Raw genomic sequence first — 22,863 nt, 5'->3', positions numbered from 1 at the left:
CTAAAGATTCTACTAAAAACGAGAGTCAGCGTTACATTCCAGATTGCACCCTATTCCCTTTATAGTGCACTACTTTTATCCAGAGCCCAAGTAGTGCACTACAGTAGTTCCTATATAGGGACTTAGGTGCAATTGGGGATGCATGCAGAGCCAGACAGCTGCTGTTTCAGCCTTCTGTTATATTACTTTCACAACATTCTCATTCTCTTGACATAGTTTCTGTTAAGGAAAAAATAATTAACCATGCAAAGTAGTGAAAGAAGGTAAAGATCAATCAATTTCATCAGAGGCAGAAAAGTTCAAGGTACAGTAGTTTTAATACAACTGAATCTTGGCAACTCATAACCCTAACTTGTGTGAGCGGTGGCCTTCAGCCAGCTGTGTGTGTGTGTGTGTGTGTGTGTGTGTGTGTGTGTGTGTGTGTGTGTGTGTGTGTGTGTGTGTGTGTGTGTGTGTGTGTGTGTGTGTGTGTGTGTGTGTGTGTGTGTGTGTGTGTGTGTGTGTGTGTGTGCATTTGCGTGTGTGTGTGCATTTGCGTGTGTGTGTGCATGTGCGTGCGTGTGTGTGTGCGTGTGCATTTGCGTGTGCGTGTGCGGGGCAAAGTAGGCTCAAGATCTTACAGTACATAACACACCGGCTAATTTAGGTCACTGCTGGTCATGCTAATCGCATTTTCAATCTGTTATTGGTACAAACACACACGCACACACGATATTGGATTGGAGTGTGTGTAAGGAAGATATACTATAATTAAAACAATACCTTTTTTACCTTCAGGTTAAAGAGGATATTTGTAAAAGTTCTAATTCCATTGTTCTGAGTTGCAATATCTCATGTTTGATTAAAACAAAGGCATGTGAATACTGCAAACAGGTCCCTTTCTGTCTGAAATGATTTCTAGCCTGCCTAAAGCTAAAATCGGAAACAACTTTACTTTCGTGTGCCAGCGCTCAGGAGAATATTGCACATGCAGTGACTCACCCACTCACTTTTTCAAGTGTTCAGGGCTGTGCATAGATCTTTGTAAGGGGAAGGTGCTCAAAATGACCCCCCAACCCCCCGCAAAAAAAAAATCGACCTAAATCCCTAATACATCCAACTGCATCTGTAGCCAACATGTTATATATTTTTTAGCATAGGTCTATATATTTTATGCAACATCACTCATCACACACTGTAAGCAAGCTAGTGCCAGTGTCTCCTTCAGAGACATTTAATTGACATCATGCACAAACATCTTAAGCACTGTTTGATCCTATGTGCACATGTCTGCAAGTGTTCTAGCCCAGGGGAGCAGGTGTGGTGTACTTTTCTCTTGCAAAGGTTGTCACAACATATGCTTTAGCAACCTCTGTTGTCAAGGATGTCAACAGAGTTTAGAGTTTAGGGGAGGAAAATAGAGATTTGTTTAACATATTTGTGTGAGCTAACATTATGTCTCTAATGTCACTTTTTCAGACATAGGCAGACAAAGGACTATAGCTTCCACAAGGGTGGCTACTTTGAAGAATCTCAAATTAAAAATATGTATTTTTGATTTGTTTAACACTATTTTGGTTACTACATGATTCCATATGTGTTATTTCATAGTTGTTGTGTCTTCACTATTATGCTACAATGTAGAAAATAATAAAAATAAAGAAAACTTTTGACTGGTACTGTATATGAGAGCGACAAGAGCTTACTACTTTATATTCTCATATAAACAAATAATAAAGGGATAATCAATGAGGGGCGCTATGCGTTCTATGGAAAGTAATGAATGAAGTGGAAGGTGTGTTCCACAACAAGCTGCCGGAGTGGAACTGATTTTCCACCACGGAGTTGCATTATTTTCCAGAGAATGCATAGAGCCCTGAGTTGATTATCCCTTTTATACTATAGCTATAATTTACCACATTTGCCACTAGAAATATGTGTTCATTTGCCAGTAGAAAGGTGTTCAACATCCACTGAAGTAGCTAGCAAGGTTACTAGATAGCTACAGTACTAGTAGTAACCGTGGTAGCCATGGTAACCAAACAAACAGACTTGCTAGTTTAGCTAACCAAGTCATCAGACCTAGCTTGCTGTTATGAAAATCAAATTCAACAGTACCCATAATATTTTCAATTCGACTGCTTTCAAAAGCATCTCAAACAAAACATGTAAAAATTAACTACAGCCATTGAATTCTACCTGCAAATATACTGTGCATTATAGGGAAATAATGCACGCTCTTGAATGCCCTTCAAGCCAATCAGAAAGAAGTATTCAACAATGCCGTGGTATAAACACGATTATAAACTTGATGGTTCAAGTCCTGAATGCTGATTGGCTGACAGCCGTGGTATATCAGACCGTATACCACATGTTTGACAAAACATGTCTTTTAACTGCTCTAATTACGTTGGTAACCAGTTTTTAATAGCAGTAAGGCGCCTTGGGGGTTTGTGGTAAATGGCCAATATACCACCTAAGGGCTGTATCCAGGCACTCCGCTTTGTGTCGTGCTTAAGAACACCCCTTAGCCATAATATATTGGCCATATACCACACCCCCTCGGGCCTTATTGCGTAAATAAAATACTACATTGAGTTTCTATAGTGATAGGCTGTCATTGTAAATAAGAATGTGTTCTTAACTGACTTGCCAAGTTAAATAAAGGTTAAATAAAAAAATATAATAATAATACATTAATTGACAGAGGCCTTTCAGGACAATCAAGGACAAAAGTAGGCTACATAAAATCAAGTGCAGGTTGAATCAAATTATAGAGCAATACAATTAACCAATTAATATTGCAATTTAAGGGACAGAAGGGGATAGGGGGTAGGACAGAATCAATTAAAGACCATTGGCTTTCTGAAAGAGGTGTTTTTGTATTGTTTTTATGAGTGACTGTCTGCATTTTGGCAGCAGAAGGCAGCACTCGGGTGGATGACGATCCTGCAGTTGTTCACTTTGTAGGCCTAAACGGCTTATTTCATTTGTACAAAGAGTACAGAAGCTTTTTATTCCCAGTAGGCTGCTGTGTGTTAGATTGAGTTGTTTTCACCCCGCTGAAAGCACATGAGGTTCAATGTGAGAACCGCCTAGGCCCTAGGAGGTGGTGAGCAGCGAGCGCAGGATACCTCGCTCCGCTATTGGACAAAAGTAGGTCAACCGCGCCCACTAACGTGACCCGTCATTCCATGCACCCTTTTCTAGGCTAAGGGTGAAGGGGTTTGGTCCGTGCGCTCAAAGCGTGACAGACGAAAAAGCACTCTATCAAAAAATCACTCTCACAAAAAAAGAATTCTCATAGCTCCTCGTATGGAACATGACTACAGCAATTTTCATTTACCTCATTGTGCAATTAGTTCATCTATGTATGTATATGTCGGGAAAAAACGGTTGCCTAACTTTAGTGTAATTTGTCACGTGTTTCACATATGAGGACGCGCTTCTCATGTTGAGAAGACTGGGTTCAAAACAGACGCACCTTGTACCTATTTTGAACAACGGCCAATGTAGGCCTACATAATGTAATTATAGTGTACACACAAACTCAGATAGTATGTCAATAGGAATATTACTGTCTGTGCACATGCATGTGATAAATAGCCCTACTTTGCCGGCTTCTCTGAACTCCCTTTGACAGGATTTAAATTCTAGAAATTATAGTCTGTAGGGCCTAGTACTAGGTCTATTCTAATCTAGTAGGTAACCTCCATACGAATTCGTCTGGAAACGCAATGGGCTATATAGAAACAGTGTTGTTGATAGGCTATATATCCTCCTTCCGTCAATAAAATATCCTAATAGCTAGGGGACTAAGGTGTCTTGACTTGTCAGTGTCTCACTCACACACGCACACACACGAGAGAGAGAGCGATAGAGAGAGATAAAATGGGCGGTATCTCAGGGTTTGACGTCACATATCTCGGTTTTCACATGGTATGAATGGGTGAACGGGACTAGGCTATCTCTGCCTTCTACTGTAGACTACAGAGCTAGGGAATAGCAGGTGGCACTGGAACCAGCTTTTCCCACTGGGTTTTATTTCTCGATATATCGGCAGTTGTTGAGGTCGAAATCGACCTGTGATTTCGATTTATTTTTTCCGATACAGTTGAATGTTTTGGATTTTGTATTAGCCCACCAGGACCAGGTTAAGTTATTTTTTTGACAGCTGAAGGAAGACGAGATGGATAAAATAGTGTCCAGACATCTCCCGGTGAATCCAAGGTTTCTACCTATGTCGAATCACTGGGTATTGAAGTCTCTACTGGAGAACCCCATGAAACTACCCCTCCTCCTCCAACAACATGAACAACAACATGAAGGTAAAAATAGCCTACGTTTATTTTATGCTGTTCTATTCTATTCCTTTCTATTCTAGAATATATAAATACTTATCTCAAACTTAAATTGTCTTTATTTTTATAGAGACAATTTGTTTATTTACGTTGTTTATTTATATATTGTATAGTTTATTTATTGTAAAATCTACTTGTATCTATGAACTCGCTTTGCTCCAGATAAATAGCGTAAATAATGCATTTCGAACTATTCTCTAAAGGTCTATAGCCAACATTCATTTTATAAATCTTCGATCAAATTGATAATGATTTGCTTCAGCGTCCTTACCTATTAAAATACAGGCATATGGATATAGTTCATGTAAAGTTACTATATACTTGTGTGCCTGTCTGTATGTGCCCAAACCGGTTCCACTAGTAGGCCTACAGTAGCTATGCTTTCTGATATTAGTCACCTGACAACACTTGACAAATTCATTAGCTAGCAATTAACTACCACACTTCTCCTTATTATTCCTACATGAATGTATTGAATTATATAGCTAGCCCAGTGATCAGTGATGTATGTTGATGCAATGGATTGATTGATTGAAAGTATGATAATTTGAGTGATAGTGATGTAACAATAGATACAGTATTGTTATTGAAGTAACGTTATCAAAGCAGGTTTCACTTCTGAATATCATCTTTTTTTGCTCCTCAAAACCAGTTATCCAAACCAGTTAACCCTGAAGATGAGCTGCTGCATACCATAGAGGATACTTTAGTCTCCCAAATAACAGATACAATAAATAGATGCTGCACTTTCAATACTAGCATACCAGCCTCACGATTGTGCAGCACTTTATTTTACTGTACTGTTTCTGTAATCTAATTTCTGTACCTCAAAGTAAAGCGCTACCATTGTCTGAATAGATGAGCGTTGTTTTTTCGGTGTTTTGGTACTTACTGTGGACCCCCCCCACAATGTTCTCTTTAGGATTTGAGAAGGAGCAAGAGAAGGAGAAGAAGTTGGATGAGGAGAGGAGTGCCCCACAGTCAGCCTTCCTTGGCCCCACGCTGTGGAACAAGACTCTCCCTTACGATGGAGACAACTTCCAGCTGGAGTACATGGATCTGGACGAGTTCCTGACGGAAAACGGCCTCCCCTCTGAACTCGCCTCCTCCACCCACCCCAACCAGTACCAATCACAATCCCAGCACCAGACGTCAATCATGTCACAAGCCCTGCCCTCGGTGATCGACCTCAGCAACCATGCCAGCGCATCAACGTCCGTACACACAAGCATGGGTGCACAGAACTGTCTCCCTAGCCTCGCCAGAGCAGGTGTGTAAAACACACACACATCAACACACACAGGGGGAAAAGGATAACACCCACATCCTCTGTTTGTCTGTACAGAGAACATCTGAAAGACAATTCTAGCTCATATAATACAATATCAATCACAGCTCAGGAAGAATAGAGTAGGACTACTTTATTAGGTTTCTTAGAAGAGGCCTCAAACCCAGAATGGAAAAGGTGTGAAATTCAGATGTTGTGATGACGTGACCCGTGAGTGTGTGTGTGTGTTTCCTCTGTCTATGACCCTAATCGAAAAGTTGCGGGTTCGAATCCTCAAGCCGACAAGGTGAAACATCTGCCGATGTGCCCTTGAGCAAGGCACTTACCCCTAATTGCTCCAGGCTCGCTGTTGAAAATGGCAGACCCTGGCCGTGACCCCATTAGCTCAACTAATTAGTGTACTGTTCTGTTTTTTAGTCACTCATTTTAAGCACTTCTGTTTTGATAGGCAGGTCTTAGACACTTCTGAAAAGCATAGATTGCCTTGTCTTGATTTAAGTGAAATCTTCACCCTGTAGGTCAAATCTCTCACTTTACATCCCTTCAGCTAATTAGTGTAATGTTCTGTTCCAGATTCACTAATTTGAAGTACTTCTGTTCTGAGAGGCAGCTGTTGATTAGTAGGTTCTGAGAGGCAGGTGTTGATTAGTAGGTTCTGAGAGGCAGGTGTTGATTAGCAGGTTCTGAGAGGCAGGTGTTGATTAGCAGGTTCTGAGAGGCAGCTGTTGATTAGTAGGTTCTGAGGGGCAGCTGTTGATTAGCAGATTCTGGGGCAACTGTTGATCATCAGGTTCTGAAAGGCAGCTGTTGATTAGCAGGTTCTGAGGGGCAGGTTCTGAGGGGCAGCTGTTGATTAGCAGGTTCTGAGAGGCAGCTGTTGATTAGCAGGTTCTGAGGGGCAGGTTCTGAGGGGCAGCTGTTGATTAGCAGGTTCTGAGGCAGCTGTTGATTAGCAGGTTCTGAGGGGCAGGTTCTGAGGGGCTGCTGTTGATTAGCAGGTTCTGAGAGGCAGCAGTTGATTAGCAAGTACTGAGGGGCAGCTGTTGATTAATAGGTTCTGAGAGGCAGCTGTTGATTAATATGTTCTGAGAGGCAGCTGTTGATTAGCAGGTTCTGAGAGGCAGCTGTTGACTAGCAGGTTCTGAGAGGCAGCTGTTGACTAGCAGGTTCTGAGAGGCAGCTGTTGACTAGCAGGTTCTGAGAGGCAACTGTTGATTAGCAGGTTCTGAGAGGCAACTGTTGATTAGCAGGTTCTGAGAGGCAGCTGTTGACTAGCAGGTTCTGAGAGGCAGCTGTTGATTAGCAGATTCTGAGAGGCAACTGTTGATTAGTAGGTTCTGAGGGGCAGATGTTGATTAGCAGGTTCTGAGAGGCAGCTGTTGACTAGCAGGTTCTGAGGGGCAGCTGTTGATTAGCAGGTTCTGAGAGGCAACTGTTGATTAGCAGATTCTGAGAGGCAGCTGTTGATTAGCAGGTTCTGAGAGGCAACTGTTGATTAGCAGGTTCTGAGAGGCAACTGTTGATTATTAGGTTCTGAGAGGCAACTGTTGATTAGCAGGTTCTGAGGGGCAGCTGTTGATTAGCAGGTTCTGAGAGGCAGCTGTTGATTAGCAGGTTCTGAGGGGCAGGTTCTGAGGGGCAGCTGTTGATTAGCAGGTTCTGAGAGGCAGCTGTTGATTAGCAGGTTCTGAGGGGCAGGTTCTGAGGGGCTGCTGTTGATTAGCAGGTTCTGAGAGGCAGCAGTTGATTAGCAAGTACTGAGGGGCAGCTGTTGATTAATAGGTTCTGAGAGGCAGCTGTTGATTAATATGTTCTGAGAGGCAGCTGTTGATTAGCAGGTTCTGAGAGGCAGCTGTTGACTAGCAGGTTCTGAGAGGCAGCTGTTGACTAGCAGGTTCTGAGAGGCAGCTGTTGACTAGCAGGTTCTGAGAGGCAACTGTTGATTAGCAGATTCTGAGAGGCAGCTGTTGATTAGCAGGTTCTGAGAGGCAACTGTTGATTAGCAGGTTCTGAGAGGCAACTGTTGATTATTAGGTTCTGAGAGGCAACTGTTGATTAGCAGGTTCTGAGGGGCAGCTGTTGATTAGCAGGTTCTGAGAGGCAGCTGTTGATTAGCAGGTTCTGAGGGGCAGGTTCTGAGGGGCAGCTGTTGATTAGCAGGTTCTGAGAGGCAGCTGTTGATTAGCAGGTTCTGAGGGGCAGGTTCTGAGGGGCTGCTGTTGATTAGCAGGTTCTGAGAGGCAGCTGTTGATTAGCAGGTTCTGAGGGGCAGCTGTTGATTAATAGGTTCTGAGAGGCAGCTGTTGATTAATAGGTTCTGAGAGGCAGCTGTTGATTAGCAGGTTCTGAGAGGCAGCTGTTGACTAGCAGGTTCTGAGAGGCAGCTGTTGACTAGCAGGTTCTGAGAGGCAGCTGTTGATTAGCAGGTTCTGAGAGGCAATTGTTGATTAGCAGATTCTGAGAGGCAACTGTTGATTAGCAGGTTCTGAGAGGCAACTGTTGATTAGCAGGTTCTGAGAGGCAGCTGTTGACTAGCAGGTTCTGAGAGGCAGCTGTTGACTAGCAGGTTCTGAGAGGCAGCTGTTGATTAGCAGATTCTGAGAGGCAACTGTTGATTAGTAGGTTCTGAGGGGTAGCTGTTGATTAACAGGTTCTCTACACACACAGTTCTAATAAAGCATACGTTGCCTTCTCGTGATTTATGAAATCTTCACACTGGGGCTGGTAGTCATATATTTCTGTACATCCCAGTACATCTGAGCTGAACTACGTATAGATCTATCTACATTGCATTCGGAAAGTATTCAGACCCCTTCACTTTTTCCACATTTTGTTACGTTACAGCCTTATTCTGATATGGATTAAATATGGTTTTTTTCTTATTAATCTACACACAATACCTCATAATGACAAAGTAAAAACAGGTTTTTATAATAATAATAAAAAAGTATTTATTTACATATTTATTTAAACCTTTGCTATGAGACTCAAAATTGAGCTCAGGTACACCCTGTTTTCATTGATCATCCTTAAGATGTTTCTACAACTGGTTGGAGTCCACCTGTGGTAAATTCAATTGATTGGACATGATTTGGAAAAGCACACACCTGTTTATATAAGGTCCCACAGTTGAAAGTGCATGGCAAAACAAAAACCAAGCCATGAGGTCGAAGGAATTGTCCGTAGAGCTCCGAGACAGGATTGTGTCAAGGCACAGATCTGGGGAAGGGTTCCAAAACATTTATGCAGCATTGAAGGTCCCCAAGAACACAGTGGCCTTCATCATTCTTAAATGGAATAAGTTTGGAACCACCAAGACACTTCCTAGATCTGGCCGCCCGGCCAAACTGAGCAATCGTGGGAGAAGGGCCTTGGTCAGGGAAGTGACCAAGAACCAGATGGTCACTCTGACGGAGCGCCAGAGTTCCTCTGTGGAGATGAGAGAACCTTCCAGAAGGACAACCATCTCTGCAGCACTCCACTAATCAGGCCTTTGTGGTAGAGTGGCCAGACGGAAGCCGCTCCTCAGTAAAAGGCACATGACAGCACGCTTGGAGTTTACCAAAAGGCACCTGAAGGACTCTGAAACAAGATTCTCTGGTTTGACGAAACCAAGATTAAACTCTTTGGCCTGAATGCCAAGCGTCACGTCTGGAGGGAACCAGGCAGTGCTCATCACCTGGCCAATACCATCCCTACGGTGAAACATGGTGGTGGCAGCATCATGCTGTGGGGATGTTTTTCAGCGGCAGGGACCAGGAGACTAGTCAGGATCGAGGAAAAAATTTGCAGAGAAAGGTACAGAGAGATCCTTGATGAAAACCGTCTCCAGAGCGCTCAGGACCTCAGACTGGGGCGAAGGTTCAACTTCCAACAGGACAATGACCCTAAGCACGCAGCCAAGACAAGGCAAGAGTGGTCTCTGAATGTCCTTGAGTGGCCCAGCCAGAGCCCGGACTTGAACCCGATCCCGGACTTGAACCCGATCGAACATCTCTGGAGAGACCTGAAAATAGCTGTGCAGCGACTCTCCCCATCCAACATGACAGAGCTTGAGAAGATCTGATCTCCCCAAATAGCGGTGTGCCAAGCATGTAGCGTCCCAAGAAGACTCAAGGCTGTAATCGCTGCCAAAGGTGCTTCAACGAAGTACTGAGTCTGAATACTTAAGTAAATGTGATATTTCCGTTTTTTTATTATTATTAATGTGCAAAAATGTCTTAACCTGTTTTTGGTTTGTCATTATGGGGTATTGTGTAGATTGATGAGAGGAAAAAACTATTCAATCCATTTTAGAATAAGGCTGTAACGTAACAAGTTTTGTGAATGCACTGTATATGTCTCAGGCAGCATCAGTGTAATTCATCTCGTCCACCAGCTGTCGCTCTCTCTGGTAGCAATTGAGCCTGGGGACGAGGTTAGATAGGTAAGTATTTAAGCCTTGGACAAATAAGCCCTGTCCGAGCCAGAACAGCCCATAGGGACAGGGACCTGTCTCCTGTTTCTGTAGTGTGAGGCAGCTTGATGTACAAGTAAACCCCCTGGACAGGTCACTAGTTATAGTGTGAAGGCTATAAGGTTCTCTATACAACTATTCTATCTCGGCTCAGGTTAGGGAAGGGCCTAGTCGTCACATCAGGTTCAGATTGAGGTTGAGATGTCATTTGAACACTGAAAAGGAGCAGGGGCCTCTGGCACTATCGCTTTCGCCCATCTCACACCAGCTGGCCTCCAGCCTCAGGCTCACTCAATGCAAATCTATACTTACATGCATAATGCTTGTGTAAGGATAGTGGTCAGAGGCAGATGAATACAGACCTATAATATAAATCCTGTCCACATAACCATTTTCGAACTAGTGTGTTTCTGTCCAGTAGTTGGTTCAGAGTTTATTCTGGATGGGAATTGGAGGGGGAAGACGAGGGGTGAGTACTAGAGGTTTCACAGACTGGCAAACTTTGGTTTAGGTTGTGTGTTAGCTTTGTGTCTTGCGCCCCCCAGTGGCTGCAGTTTGTCACTACTACTGGATACATTACAATAACAGTGTGACTATTCATGGTGCAAGGAATAAAAACGCACTACTTTCACCTTGTCAGATTGATTTTGCTCAAGTTGAACTTTTATCATGAATGTCTTCAGAATAGTGTACCAAACCACCAACCCCCCCCCCCCCCCCACGAAAATATGTCGTGGTAATTTGTCTAATTCTATCAAATACATTTCTATAACCTACTTCCATGTATCTAACATCTTTCTGCCCTCCTACTCTCCCTCACCAGCCCTGCCGTCCAGAAACACTCCCAGCCCCATCGACCCAGAGTCCATCCAGGTGCCGGTGAGCTATGTGCCTGACCCTGCTGACTTGGTTTTGTCCAGCGTACCAGGACAGGAGATGTTCGACCCCCGCAAACGCAAGTTCGCTCCCGAGGAGCTCAAACCACAGCCCATGTTCAAGAAGGCCCGCAAGGTGTTATTGCCAGATGACATGAAGGTATGTGTGTGTGTCTCTATGTGTGTGCGTGTGTGTGTCACGTCTCCTAATCTATCAGATTATTTTGCGCTGTGTTATCCTTGATTATGAAACAGCCATCTTCTGGCCATCTTCTGTTATTGATGAATAGATGATTCATAAATAATAATCACAGTGAGTGAATGGCATATAGTTAGTGTAGTAGTCCATAGTGTGTAGTAGACTATAGTGTGTAGCAGACTATAGTGTGTAGTAGACTATAGTGTGTAGCAGACTATAGTGTGTAGTAGACTATAGTATGTAGTAGACTATAGTGTGTAGTTAGTGTAATAGACCATAGTGTGTAGTAGACTATAGTGTGTAGTTAGTGTAGTAGACTATAGTGTGTAGTTAGTGTAGTAGACTATAGTGTGTAGTTAGTGTAATAGACCATAGTGTGTAGTAGACTATAGGGTGTAGTTAGTGTAGTAGACCATAGTGTGTAGTAGACTATAGTGTGTAGTTAGTGTAGTAGACTATAGTGTGTAGTAGACTATAGGGTGTAGTTAGTGTAGTAGACTATAGTGTGTAGTAGACTATAGTGTGTAGTAGACTATAGTGTGTAGTTAGTGTAGTAGACTAGTAGTGTATAGTAGACTAGTAGTGTATAGTAGACTAGTAGTGTATAGTAGACTAGTAGTGTATAGTAGACTAGTAGTGTATAGTAGACTAGTAGTGTATAGTAGACTAGTAGTGTATAGTAGACTAGTAGTGTAGTAGACTAGTAGTGTCTAGTAGACTATAGTGTGTAGTAGACTATAGTGTGTAGTTAGTGTAGTAGACTATAGTGTGTAGTTAGTGTAGTAGACTATAGTGTGTAGTAGACTATAGTGTGTAGCAGACTATAGTGTGTAGTAGACTATAGTGTGTAGTTAGTGTAATAGACCATAGCGTGTAGTAGACTATAGTGTGTAGTAGACTATAGTGTGTAATAGACTATAGTGTGGAGTTAGTGTAGTAGACTATAGCGTGTAGTAGACTATAGTGTGTAGTTAGTGAAGTAGACTATAGCGTGTAGTAGACTATAGTGTGTAGTTAGTGTAGTAGACTATAGTGTGTAGTTAGTGTAGTAGACTATAGTGTGTAGTAGACTATAGTGTGTAGTTAGTGTAGTAGACTAGAGTGTGTAGTAGACTATAGTATGTAGTTAGTGTAGTAGACCATAGTGTGTAGTAGACTATAGTGTGTAGCAGACTATAGTGTGTAGTAGACTATAGTATGTAGTTAGTGTAATAGACCATAGCGTGTAGTAGACTATAGTGTGTAGTTAGTGTAGTAGACTATAGTGTGTAGTAGACTATAGTGTGTAGTTAGTGTAGTAGACTATAGTGTGTAGTAGACTATAGTGTGTAGTTAGTGTAGTAGACTATAGTGTGTAGTTAGTGTAGTAGACTATAGTGTGTAGTTAGTGTAGTAGACTATAGTGTGGAGTAGACTATAGGGTGTAGTAGACTATAGTGTGGAGTAGACTATAGGGTGTAGTAGACTATAGGGTGTAGTTAGTGTAGTAGACTATAGTGTGTAGTAGACTATAGTGTGTAGTAGACTATAGTGTGGAGTTAGTGTAGTAGACTATAGTGTGTAGTAGACTATAGTGTGGAGTTAGTGTAGTAGACTATAGTGTGGAGTTAGTGTAGTAGACTATAGTGTGTAGTAGACTATAGTGTGTAGTAGACTATAGTGTGGAGTTAGTGTAGTAGACTATAGTGTGTAGTAGACTATAGTGTGTAGTTAGTGTAGTAGACTATAGCGTGTAGTAGACTATAGTGTGTAGTAGACTATAGTGTGTAGTTAGTGAAGTAGACTATAGCGTGTAGTAGACTATAGTGTGTAGTTAGTGTAGTAGACTATAGTGTGTAGTAGACTATAGTGTGTAGTTAGTGAAGTAGACTATAGCGTGTAGTAGACTATAGTGTGTAGTTAGTGTAGTAGACTATAGTGTGTAGTAGACTATAGTGTGTAGTAGACTATAGTGTGTAATAGACTATAGTGTGGAGTTAGTGTAGTAGACTATAGTGTGTAGTAGACTATAGTGTGTAGTTAGTGAAGTAGACTATAGCGTGTAGTAGACTATAGTGTGTAGTTAGTGTAGTAGACTATAGTGTGTAGTTAGTGTAGTAGACTATAGTGTGTAGTAGACTATAGTGTGTAGTTAGTGTAGTAGACTAGAGTGTGTAGTAGACTATAGTATGTAGTTAGTGTAGTAGACCATAGTGTGTAGTAGACTATAGTGTGTAGTAGACTATAGTGTGGAGTTAGTGTAGTAGACTATAGTGTGTAGTAGACTATAGTGTGTAGTAGACTATAGTGTGTAGTAGACTATAGTGTGTAGTAGACTATAGTGTGTAGTAGACTATAGTGTGTAGTAGACTATAGTGTGTAGTTAGTGTAGTAGACTATAGTATGTAGTTAGTGTAATAGACCATAGCGTGTAGTAGACTATAGTGTGTAGTAGACTATAGTGTGTAGTAGACTATAGTGTGTAGTAGACTATAGTGTGTAGTAGACTATAGTGTGTAGTAGACTATAGTGTGTAGTAGACTATAGTGTGTAGTTAGTGTAGTAGACTATAGTGTGTAGTTAGTGTAGTAGACTATAGTGTGTAGTAGACTATAGTGTGGAGTTAGTGTAGTAGACTATAGTGTGTAGTAGACTATAGTGTGTAGTTAGTGTAGTAGACTATAGTGTGTAGTTAGTGTAGTAGACTATAGTGTGTAGTTAGTGTAATAGACTATAGTGTGTAGTTAGTGTAGTAGACTATAGTGTGTAGTAGACTATAGTGTGTAGTAGACTATAGTGTGTAGTTAGTGAAGTAGACTATAGCGTGTAGTAGACTATAGTGTGTAGTTAGTGTAGTAGACTATAGTGTGTAGTTAGTGTAGTAGACTATAGTGTGTAGTTAGTGTAGTAGACTATAGTGTGTAGTTAGTGTAGTAGACTATAGTGTGTAGTTAGTGTAGTAGACTATAGTGTGTAGTAGACTATAGTGTGTAGTAGACTATAGTGTGTAGTAGACTATAGTGTGTAGTAGACTATAGTGTGTAGTAGACTATAGTGTGTAGTGGACTATAGTGTGTAGTGGACTATAGTGTGGAGTAGACTATAGTGTGTAGTAGACTATAGTGTGTAGTAGACTATAGTGTGTAGTTAGTGTAGTAGACTATAGTGTGTAGTAGACTATAGTGTGTAGTTAGTGAAGTAGACTATAGCGTGTAGTAGACTATAGTGTGTAGTTAGTGTAGTAGACTATAGTGTGTAGTTAGTGTAGTAGACTATAGTGTGTAGTTAGTGTAGTAGACTATAGTGTGGAGTAGACTATAGGGTGTAGTAGACTATAGGGTGTAGTAGACTATAGTGTGTAGTAGACTATAGTGTGTAGTTAGTGTAGTAGACTATAGTGTGTAGTAGACTATAGTGTGGAGTAGACTATAGTGTGGAGTTAGTGTAGTAGACTATAGTGTGTAGTAGACTATAGTGTGTAGTTAGTGTGGTAGACTATAGTGTGGAGTTAGTGTAGTAGACTATAGTGTGTAGTAGACTATAGTGTGTAATAGACTATAGTGTGGAGTTAGTGTAGTAGACTATAGTGTGTAGTAGACTATAGTGTGGAGTTAGTGTAGTAGACTATAGTGTGTAGTAGACTATAGTGTGTAATAGACTATAGTGTGGAGTTAGTGTAGTAGACTATAGTGTGTAGTAGACTATAGTGTGGAGTTAGTGTAGTAGACTATAGTGTGTAGTAGACTATAGTGTGGAGTTAGTGTAGTAGACTATAGTGTGTAGTAGACTATAGCGTGTTGTAGACTATAGCGTGTTGTAGACCATAGCGTGTTGTAGACTATAGCGTGTTGTAGACTATATTGTGTAGTAGACTATATTGTGTAGTAGACTATAGTGTGTAGTTAGTGTAGTAGACTATAGCGTGTTGTAGACTATAGCGTGTTGTAGACTATAGCGTGTTGTAGACTATAGCGTGTTGTAGACTATAGCGTGTTGTAGACTATAGTGTGTTGTAGACTATATTGTGTAGTAGACTATAGTGTGTAGTTAGTGTAGTAGACTATAGCGTGTTGTAGACTATAGCGTGTTGTAGACTATAGCGTGTTGTAGACTATAGCGTGTTGTAGACTATAGCGTGTTGTAGACCATAGCGTTTTGTAGACTATAGCGTTTTGTAGACTATAGCGTTTTGTAGACTATAGCGTGTTGTAGACTATAGCGTGTTGTAGACTATAGCGTGTTGTAGACTATAGCGTGTTGTAGACTATAGCGTGTTGTAGACTATAGCGTGTTGTAGACTATAGCGTGTTGTAGACTATAGCGTGTTGTAGACTATAGCGTTTTGTAGACTATAGCGTTTTGTAGACTATAGCGTGTTGTAGACCATAAGGTGTTGTAGACTATAGCGTGTTGTAGACTATAGCGTGTTGTAGACCATAGCGTGTTGTAGACCATAGCGTGTTGTAGACCATAAGGTGTTGTAGACTATAGCGTGTTGTAGACCATAGCGTTTTGTAGACTATAGCGTGTTGTAGACCATAGTGTGTAGTTAGTGTAGTAGACTATAGCGTGTTGTAGACTATAGCGTGTAGTAGACTATAGCGTGTTGTAGACTATAGCGTGTTGTAGACTATAGCGTGTTGTAGACCATAGCGTGTTGTAGACTATAGCGTGTTGTAGACTATAGCGTGTTGTAGACTATAGCGTGTTGTAGACTATAGCGTGTTGTAGACTATAGCGTGTTGTAGACTATAGCGTGTTGTAGACTATAGCGTGTTGTAGACCATAGCGTGTTGTAGACTATAGCGTGTTGTAGACTATAGCGTGTTGTAGACTATAGCGTGTTGTAGACTATAGCGTGTTGTAGACCATAGCGTGTTGTAGACTATAGCGTGTTGTAGACTATAGCGTGTTGTAGACTATAGCGTGTTGTAGACTATAGCGTGTTGTAGACCATAGCGTGTTGTAGACCATAGCGTGTTGTAGACTATAGCGTGTTGTAGACTATAGCGTTTTGTAGACTATAGCGTGTTGTAGACTATAGCGTGTTGTAGACTATAGCGTGTTGTAGACTATAGCGTGTTGTAGACCATAGCGTGTTGTAGACCATAGCGTGTTGTAGACCATAGCGTGTTGTAGACTATAGCGTGTTGTAGACCATAGCGTTTTGTAGACCATAGCGTGTTGTAGACTATAGCGTGTTGTAGACTATAGCGTGTTGTAGACTACAGCGTGTTGTAGACCATAGCGTTTTGTAGACTATAGCGTGTTGTAGACTATAGCGTGTTGTAGACTATAGCGTGTTGTAGACTATAGCGTTTTGTAGACTATAGCGTGTTGTAGACTATAGCGTGTTGTAGACCATAGCGTGTTGTAGACTATAGCGTGTTGTAGACCATAGCGTGTTGTAGACTATAGCGTGTACACACAGAGCCATCAACTCTGGTTTGTTTGACCACCACGCTGCTTTATCTCTCTCTCTCTCTCTCTCTCTCTCTCTCTCTCTCTCTCTCTCTCTCTCTCTCTCTCTCTCTCTCTCACTCTCTTCTCACTAGCTGCTTCCATCAGCTCTCATCTGACCCTGACCCTATTTGCACCCTTCCCATTGGTCAGATCTGACCTAAGGGGTGTGGTCCAGATAAGAGGCTTAGCTGGTCTTGTGTTCATCCCAAGAACACCCTGTGTGATTAATCTCTCTCTCTCTCTCTCTCTCTCTCTCTCTCTCTCTCTCTCTCTCTCTCTCTCTCTCTCTCTCTCTCTCTCTTTCGCTCTCCCGCTCTTTCTTTCTTTCTCTCTCTCTCTCTTTCTTTCTTTCTCTCTCTCTCTTTCTTTCTTTCTCTCTCTCTCTTTCTTTCTTTCTCTCCTCTGTCAGACTAAGGGGATTTGCCTTTTTTTTTTTTTTTCACATAAAGGTGTATCCATGCATGGCTTTAGGCCAGTAATGAATTGACTGAAAGCTGATTGTGTAGCCATACAAAGGTTATGGGAAAACTCCTCTAGCTGCCAGACCGAGGGGGGGGGGGGGGGGGGGGGGCATTTTCTAATGGGAGAGATCTTTCTCTGACAGTTAACATATGGGTGTGTTTGATTTTTTTGGTTTTGGACATTTGTAGTTTAGGCACCTGTTTTCAACACAGAAATAAGTCAATGAAAAGTTGTCTAAAGCTACCAGTCCAGTTAACACGATTATATCAAATATGTGATCATTTTTTAAATAATCATATTGCTCATCGGTAGTGTATAATTAAGCAATAAGGCCCTGGGGTGTGTTATATGGCCAATATACCACGGCTAAGGGCTGATCTTCGTAGCGGCGCAACGCGTATAAACTGGTTACCAACGTAATTAGAGCAGTAAACCTAAATGTTTTGTCATACCCGTGGTATATGATCTGATATACCATGGCTGTCAGCCAATCAGCATTCATGGCTCGAATCACCCAGTGTATAATTAAGTACATTTCCCCTCTTTTAATTCCCGCTCTCTTCCCTTGCTCCTCTCGAGCAGGATGACAGGTATTGGGTGAGGCGTAAGAAGAACAACGTGGCTGCCAAGAGGTCACGTGATGCCCGTCGACTCAAAGAAAACCAGATCGCCATCCGAGCAGGTTTCCTGGAGAAGGAGAACTCTGCCCTGAAAATGGAGGTGGCCGATCTGAGGAGAGAGCTTGGGCGCACAAAGAACATTGTGGCCGAGTACCAGGCCACACAGGGCCCTCTGTAATGGGACTGAGACAGAATACACTCACAAACATGGAGAATACACACACACACACGCACGCACACATACACACACCCGGCCCTGTTGCCCAGGCCCTCATTCATCCCTGAACACCCCCAGAAGCATGAGGTTGAGAGGCTAAGCTTACTGAGGCCACCACCCGATCCATGTCCTCCCTGCCCGAAAACTGCCCCCACACACAACCTAGGAACTGCCTCCTACCATCTCACAACTCGTATCAAGAGATTGAAGGACAAAATGATTTAGGCTCAGTAGCACATTTCTACTCATTTTCTATACAATATATTTCATCCTCATCCATGTCTCTCTGTGATTGGCCCTTGTAAGGGAAAGCGGGTAACTTTCTGTACCGTCTATGAGTAAGAAAAGTAATGGGTTTATTTCATTTCCGATCTGTGTGTTTTTCATTTGGTTCTTTTCTTTCTGATGTAGTGTATCTGTCCACACATGGCTTTTACTGTGGTGTTTTACCTTCTTATGAATATGTATGTTAAATCTTATGTTACCTACCCTCCTCCCACTCCCTCTTGATCCATAACGTCTGCTATTGTCTGTGAATGATCTTGTGTTAATGGTTGCTTCGGTTTTCTATGGTTTCCAATACTGTAAATGTCAGTTTTAGATGTCTCCCCTGACGTTACCTGTCCCACTTTATCCACCTTCCCTCCCTGTCTTTTTCTCCATCAGATATAAGCTGTTTGTAATGTGTAAACAATCACTGCAATGCTCATACTCTAAAACCTCTCCCATGCCTACATACCGCTAGCCTGGGTATCCAACTGTTTCTGCATTAAGCAACGCCACGTTGTTGCCTTAGTGAGGCAACAACATGTCAGATAAAGCAGAGACAGACCGGCCACCGGGCTACTATGATGTCATCATTCTCATGTTCTTCTTATAGCAGTGTTATGTATAACAAAGGTTTGTTTCTAGTTCCTTGTCACCAGATCACTCTGTTGTACAGAACAAGTTTGGGAAGCTACAGCAATAAGGCAGTATAAGCTCTTGTTCTCCTCTCTACCAAGCCGACTGTCACAGACACGCATGAAACGGCCCTCTTTATTTTAGCACGTGCCCAATTTGTAATTGCTTTTATTAGTTCATATTAATGATATTTATGTCTTTACATAAAAATCAGGCATGTTTCTATTTGTTGTTCAAGCATTCAAATGTGAACATTATCAGCATCTGTGCAGTAGGCAATAGTTGTTATTGTGTTCTTTTTCTTTTCTCAAGCATGACTTCTCTGTGTCAGGTTCTTGTCTACAGAGGTACGGTGTCCATATTAGGACTGCCGACATTGAAAGAATTCCCACTGAGAATGAGGCTGTCCTAATATGAACACCGTACAGATGCTCTCCCCATGACCCAATGAGAGATGAATGTAACAGATGTACTACTGTATATAACAAATTTACACAGTTTACGTTGGGCAAATGAATGGTGTTGCCTATACAGTACTGTGGAATATACCCACATCACTTTATATATCTCTTTACTACAGACCAAAAGATTACAGTATAGAAAATATATGTTAATATATTAAAGGTTTTGTTGTTTATACAAAGATATTCTTGTTTTTGTACAGTATTTTTTTCCCCTACATATATCTCCTGTGTATTAAAAAAATTAACTATGTATATTCAGAACTTGTTCACTTCTACCGATGCTGTTACTCAGATACTTTGTATGGGCATTACTCAAGACAACATTACAAATAAAACTGACAGTCTGTTTTACAGACCATATGAAAGTGTAGTCAGTCTCACCCTTTTACCCCTCTCGCCCAGCACAGACAATCTCAAAACGGTTTGCTGTTTTCGTTTTGAAAAGTTTTGTATGTTTCGTTGCGTTGTTTATTTGGTTTGCAGAAGCAGACGCTCTGTAGTCTAAGAGGAAAATTGATATTGGCATCCCTTTTTAAATTCTTATTTGTATTGTATGTAGTTTTGGCATAGAAGAAAGTCAAATCCCAACAACAAGCACTTATGTTATGTCTCTTCTTAATTTGTCCCTTTTGTGTGATTATTCCTAATTTCCTCTTGGTGTAGGGTTCACTAGACAGAATACTTATATGCTGATATGTTCAAATCTGTGTTTTTCCAAATATTTCTCCCTTGTCTTTTGTTTGTTTTTCATGATCAAAATAAAACTGTTGAAATCATCTGCTAGTTATGTGTTCTTTCTGCTGATAAAACAAGGGTGGGGTTTATTTGATTTATTTAAATTTTATTTCACCTTTATTTAACCAGGTAGGCTAGTAGAGAACAAGTTCTCATTTACAACTGCGACCTGACCAAGAATAAAGCAAAGCAGTTCAACACATACAACAAACATACAGTCAATAATACAGTAGAAAAAGTCTATATACAGTGTGTGCAAATGAGGTAAGGTAAGGGAGGTAAGGCAATAAATAGGCCATGGTGGCGAAGTAATTACAATATACCAATTAAACACTGGAGTGATAGATGTGCAAGTAGAGATACTGGGGTGCAAAGGAGCAAGATAAATAAATAAATACAGTATGGGGATGAGGTAGTTGGATGGGCTGTTTACAGATGGGCTATGTACAGGTGCAGTGATCTGTGAGATGCTCTGACAACTGGTGCGTAAAGCTAGTGAGGGAGATATGAGTCTCCAGCTTCAGTGATTTTTGCAGTTCGTTCCAGTCATTGGCAGCAGAGAACTGGAAGGAAAGGTGGCCAAAGGAGGAATTGGCTTTGGGGATGACTAGTGAGATATACCTGCTGGAGCGCGTGCTACGGGTGGGTGCTGCTATGGTGACCAGTGAGCTGAGATAAGGCGGGGCTTTACCTAGCAGAGACTTGTAGATGACCTGGAGCCAGTGAGAACGTACAGGTTGCAATGGTGGGTAGTATATGGGGCTTTGGTGACAAAAGCCCCATATACTACAGGTTGATTTGGAATGAAAGGGTTGATTTGGAATGAAATAATGTTGTCAATCCACTAGCTCTTGGTTGGATTCGGTGGTTTCCCCGTGTGGCACCAGATGAGGAAAAAAGAAACAAGACAAGACATGATGCAATAACTATCTGTATCTCATGAATGAGAAAAATACATCAGAAATATATGTTTTTAAAGAGTCAGATGAGAGAGTAGTCTTTCCAAAAATAACCACTGGAGGGCGCTCTCAATCCATGGCTGAATTTCAATAGCCTGGTCCCATATCATAGTTTACTACTATACTACTGCGTTATGTGCTGTAGCCAACGCATCTGTAATTCAGCCATACATTCTTTGGCGTGACATTTAATGATTAGACAGATAGGCTAGCACAATGTGTGTGTGTGTGTGTGTGTGTGTGTGTGTGTGTGTGTGCGTGTGTGCGTGCGTGCGTGCGTGCGTGCGTGCGTGCGTGCGTGCGTGCCTGCCTGCCTGCCTGCCTGCCTGCCTGCCTGCCTGCCTGCCTGTCTGCCTGCCTGCCTGCCTGCCTGCCTGTCTGTCTGTCTGTCTGTCTGTCTGCGTGCGTGCGTGCGTGCGTGCGTGCGTGCGTGCGTGCGTGCTGTCTACTTCTCTCTCTCAGCATACGCACAAACACATCAACTAGTTTCGTTTTTAGGGTTTTTTATTAATCTTTTTTTATACAATGTTATTTACAGGGGCTTGGGCAAAGGTGATACTTTTGTGATACTTTTATTTAATGTGCTATGTATTCTTGCAGTATGTTAATAATGTACCATAAATATGACATTTGATGAAGGATATACTGTGTTTTGAGAGCAACATGTCTGACTTTTCCCCAAAACCTGGGTGTTATTCATTAGTGTACACCGTAGCAAAATGTTTTGCAACAGAAAAAGACAACAACTGTTTCTTATTGGGAAAATTCCACCCTGTTTCAACCTGTTTGTTTCCATTTCATAACTCATGAATATGCCCCAGGCTTACAAGTTCACTTAAACGTCGGCTCAAGTCAAGTTTGATTTTAAATCCTCCCTCTTGCATGCCACAAATATCTCCCTCCCTAGACTAAGTCCCTGATGTCCACTCCTTATTAGTCCCACTACCACCTACGTCAAATCCAGAATATGACCAAAATGTTTTTGGTCTGTTAACAAGAAGAAACGTATGTTAGCCTGCAGAGAGGACCAAAGCAAAGCAGAGCAAACATCAGAAAGAATACGTAACCCTCGCTCTCCTACAATACTTGAGTTGGACTCTAATCCCTCTAACATGAAACATGGTGGAAATATCATTTGCTGCTATTCATATTGCAAATGGGGCTCTGTGATTGGTCAAGTCATTGGTTGGTCTCGATGGGCACTGAGCTGACAAGGCCCTTGTTTTTTTTTTACATAAGCGGCTTTAGCATGTCAAGTCCCTCGGTATCACGACTCTCTGACTGTTGGTTGTTTCAAAGTCGTGGCAGAGCAGATGACTTGATGTGACTGAGGCTTGATGTGGCTGAGTGGAGAACAGTCACAGGACATCCTGCTCCAATCAACCGTCAGTCTCTTCATTGAAGTAGCTGGTCTTAATGAAAGTTGTTGTACCATTGTGGCTCGGATGTCTCCTCCAGTTTCTATGAAGTAGGTGGTCTAAATGGAAGCTGTTGTACCATTGTGGCTCGGAAGTCTCCTCCAGTTTCTATGAAGTAGTGTGGACTACATGGAAGCTGTTGGGTATTGCAGTTCTCCATTAGTTCATAGTTCCAGCATTATACATGTAGAACCTGATCCCAATGTGGATCATTCTTAGTGAGGTGTGACAGGGTGTCGTCTATTGGTCCTTTGACATCGTCATGCCCAACGATGTAGCGATGTTGTGAACAGGAGAGAGAGGAGGGTGATTCCATAATGTCAGAGGTACTCTGGTTTCTGAATGGTGGTGACTCCATACTGATCTGCTGCCCTGGGGAGAGACAGCGGGAGGAGACATTACCTTCAACACAGTTATGATGGAACTGAGGCTCCGCTGTGGCACATGTATTTGTGTAAATGAAACCTATCTATATACTAAAGATA

General features: G+C 41.8%; 1 protein-coding gene across 1 annotated transcript; it reads left to right on the top strand.

Annotated features, from left to right (window-relative positions):
• The first annotated feature begins 3,924 nt into the window (after positions 1-3,924).
• On the top strand, positions 3,925-20,042 carry LOC120029750 (hepatic leukemia factor-like). Its single transcript, XM_038975020.1, has 4 exons — positions 3,925-4,307; positions 5,263-5,610; positions 10,908-11,119; positions 17,645-20,042. The coding sequence occupies exons 1-4, from the start codon at positions 4,169-4,171 to the stop codon at positions 17,858-17,860; spliced, it is 915 nt and encodes a 304-aa protein (XP_038830948.1). The 5' UTR covers positions 3,925-4,168; the 3' UTR covers positions 17,861-20,042.
• The last annotated feature ends 2,821 nt before the right edge of the window (positions 20,043-22,863 follow it).

Source organism: Salvelinus namaycush, chromosome 35 (assembly GCF_016432855.1).
Source record: "Salvelinus namaycush isolate Seneca chromosome 35, SaNama_1.0, whole genome shotgun sequence".
Classification (NCBI taxonomy): domain Eukaryota; kingdom Metazoa; phylum Chordata; class Actinopteri; order Salmoniformes; family Salmonidae; genus Salvelinus; species Salvelinus namaycush.
The sequence above is the reverse complement of the archived record's forward strand: the minus strand, read 5'-3'. Positions and strand labels throughout refer to the sequence as shown.

Bases quoted from the DNA above. Each gene is read 5' to 3' on its own strand.
- LOC120029750 (XM_038975020.1), top strand. From the start codon at position 4,169: ATGGATAAAATAGTGTCCAGACATCTCCCGGTGAATCCAAGGTTTCTA. The intron at 5,611-10,907 runs GTGTGTAAAACA...CTCCCTCACCAG, and splicing joins CCCTAGCCTCGCCAGAGCAG to CCCTGCCGTCCAGAAACACT. The intron at 11,120-17,644 runs GTATGTGTGTGT...CCTCTCGAGCAG, and splicing joins TATTGCCAGATGACATGAAG to GATGACAGGTATTGGGTGAG.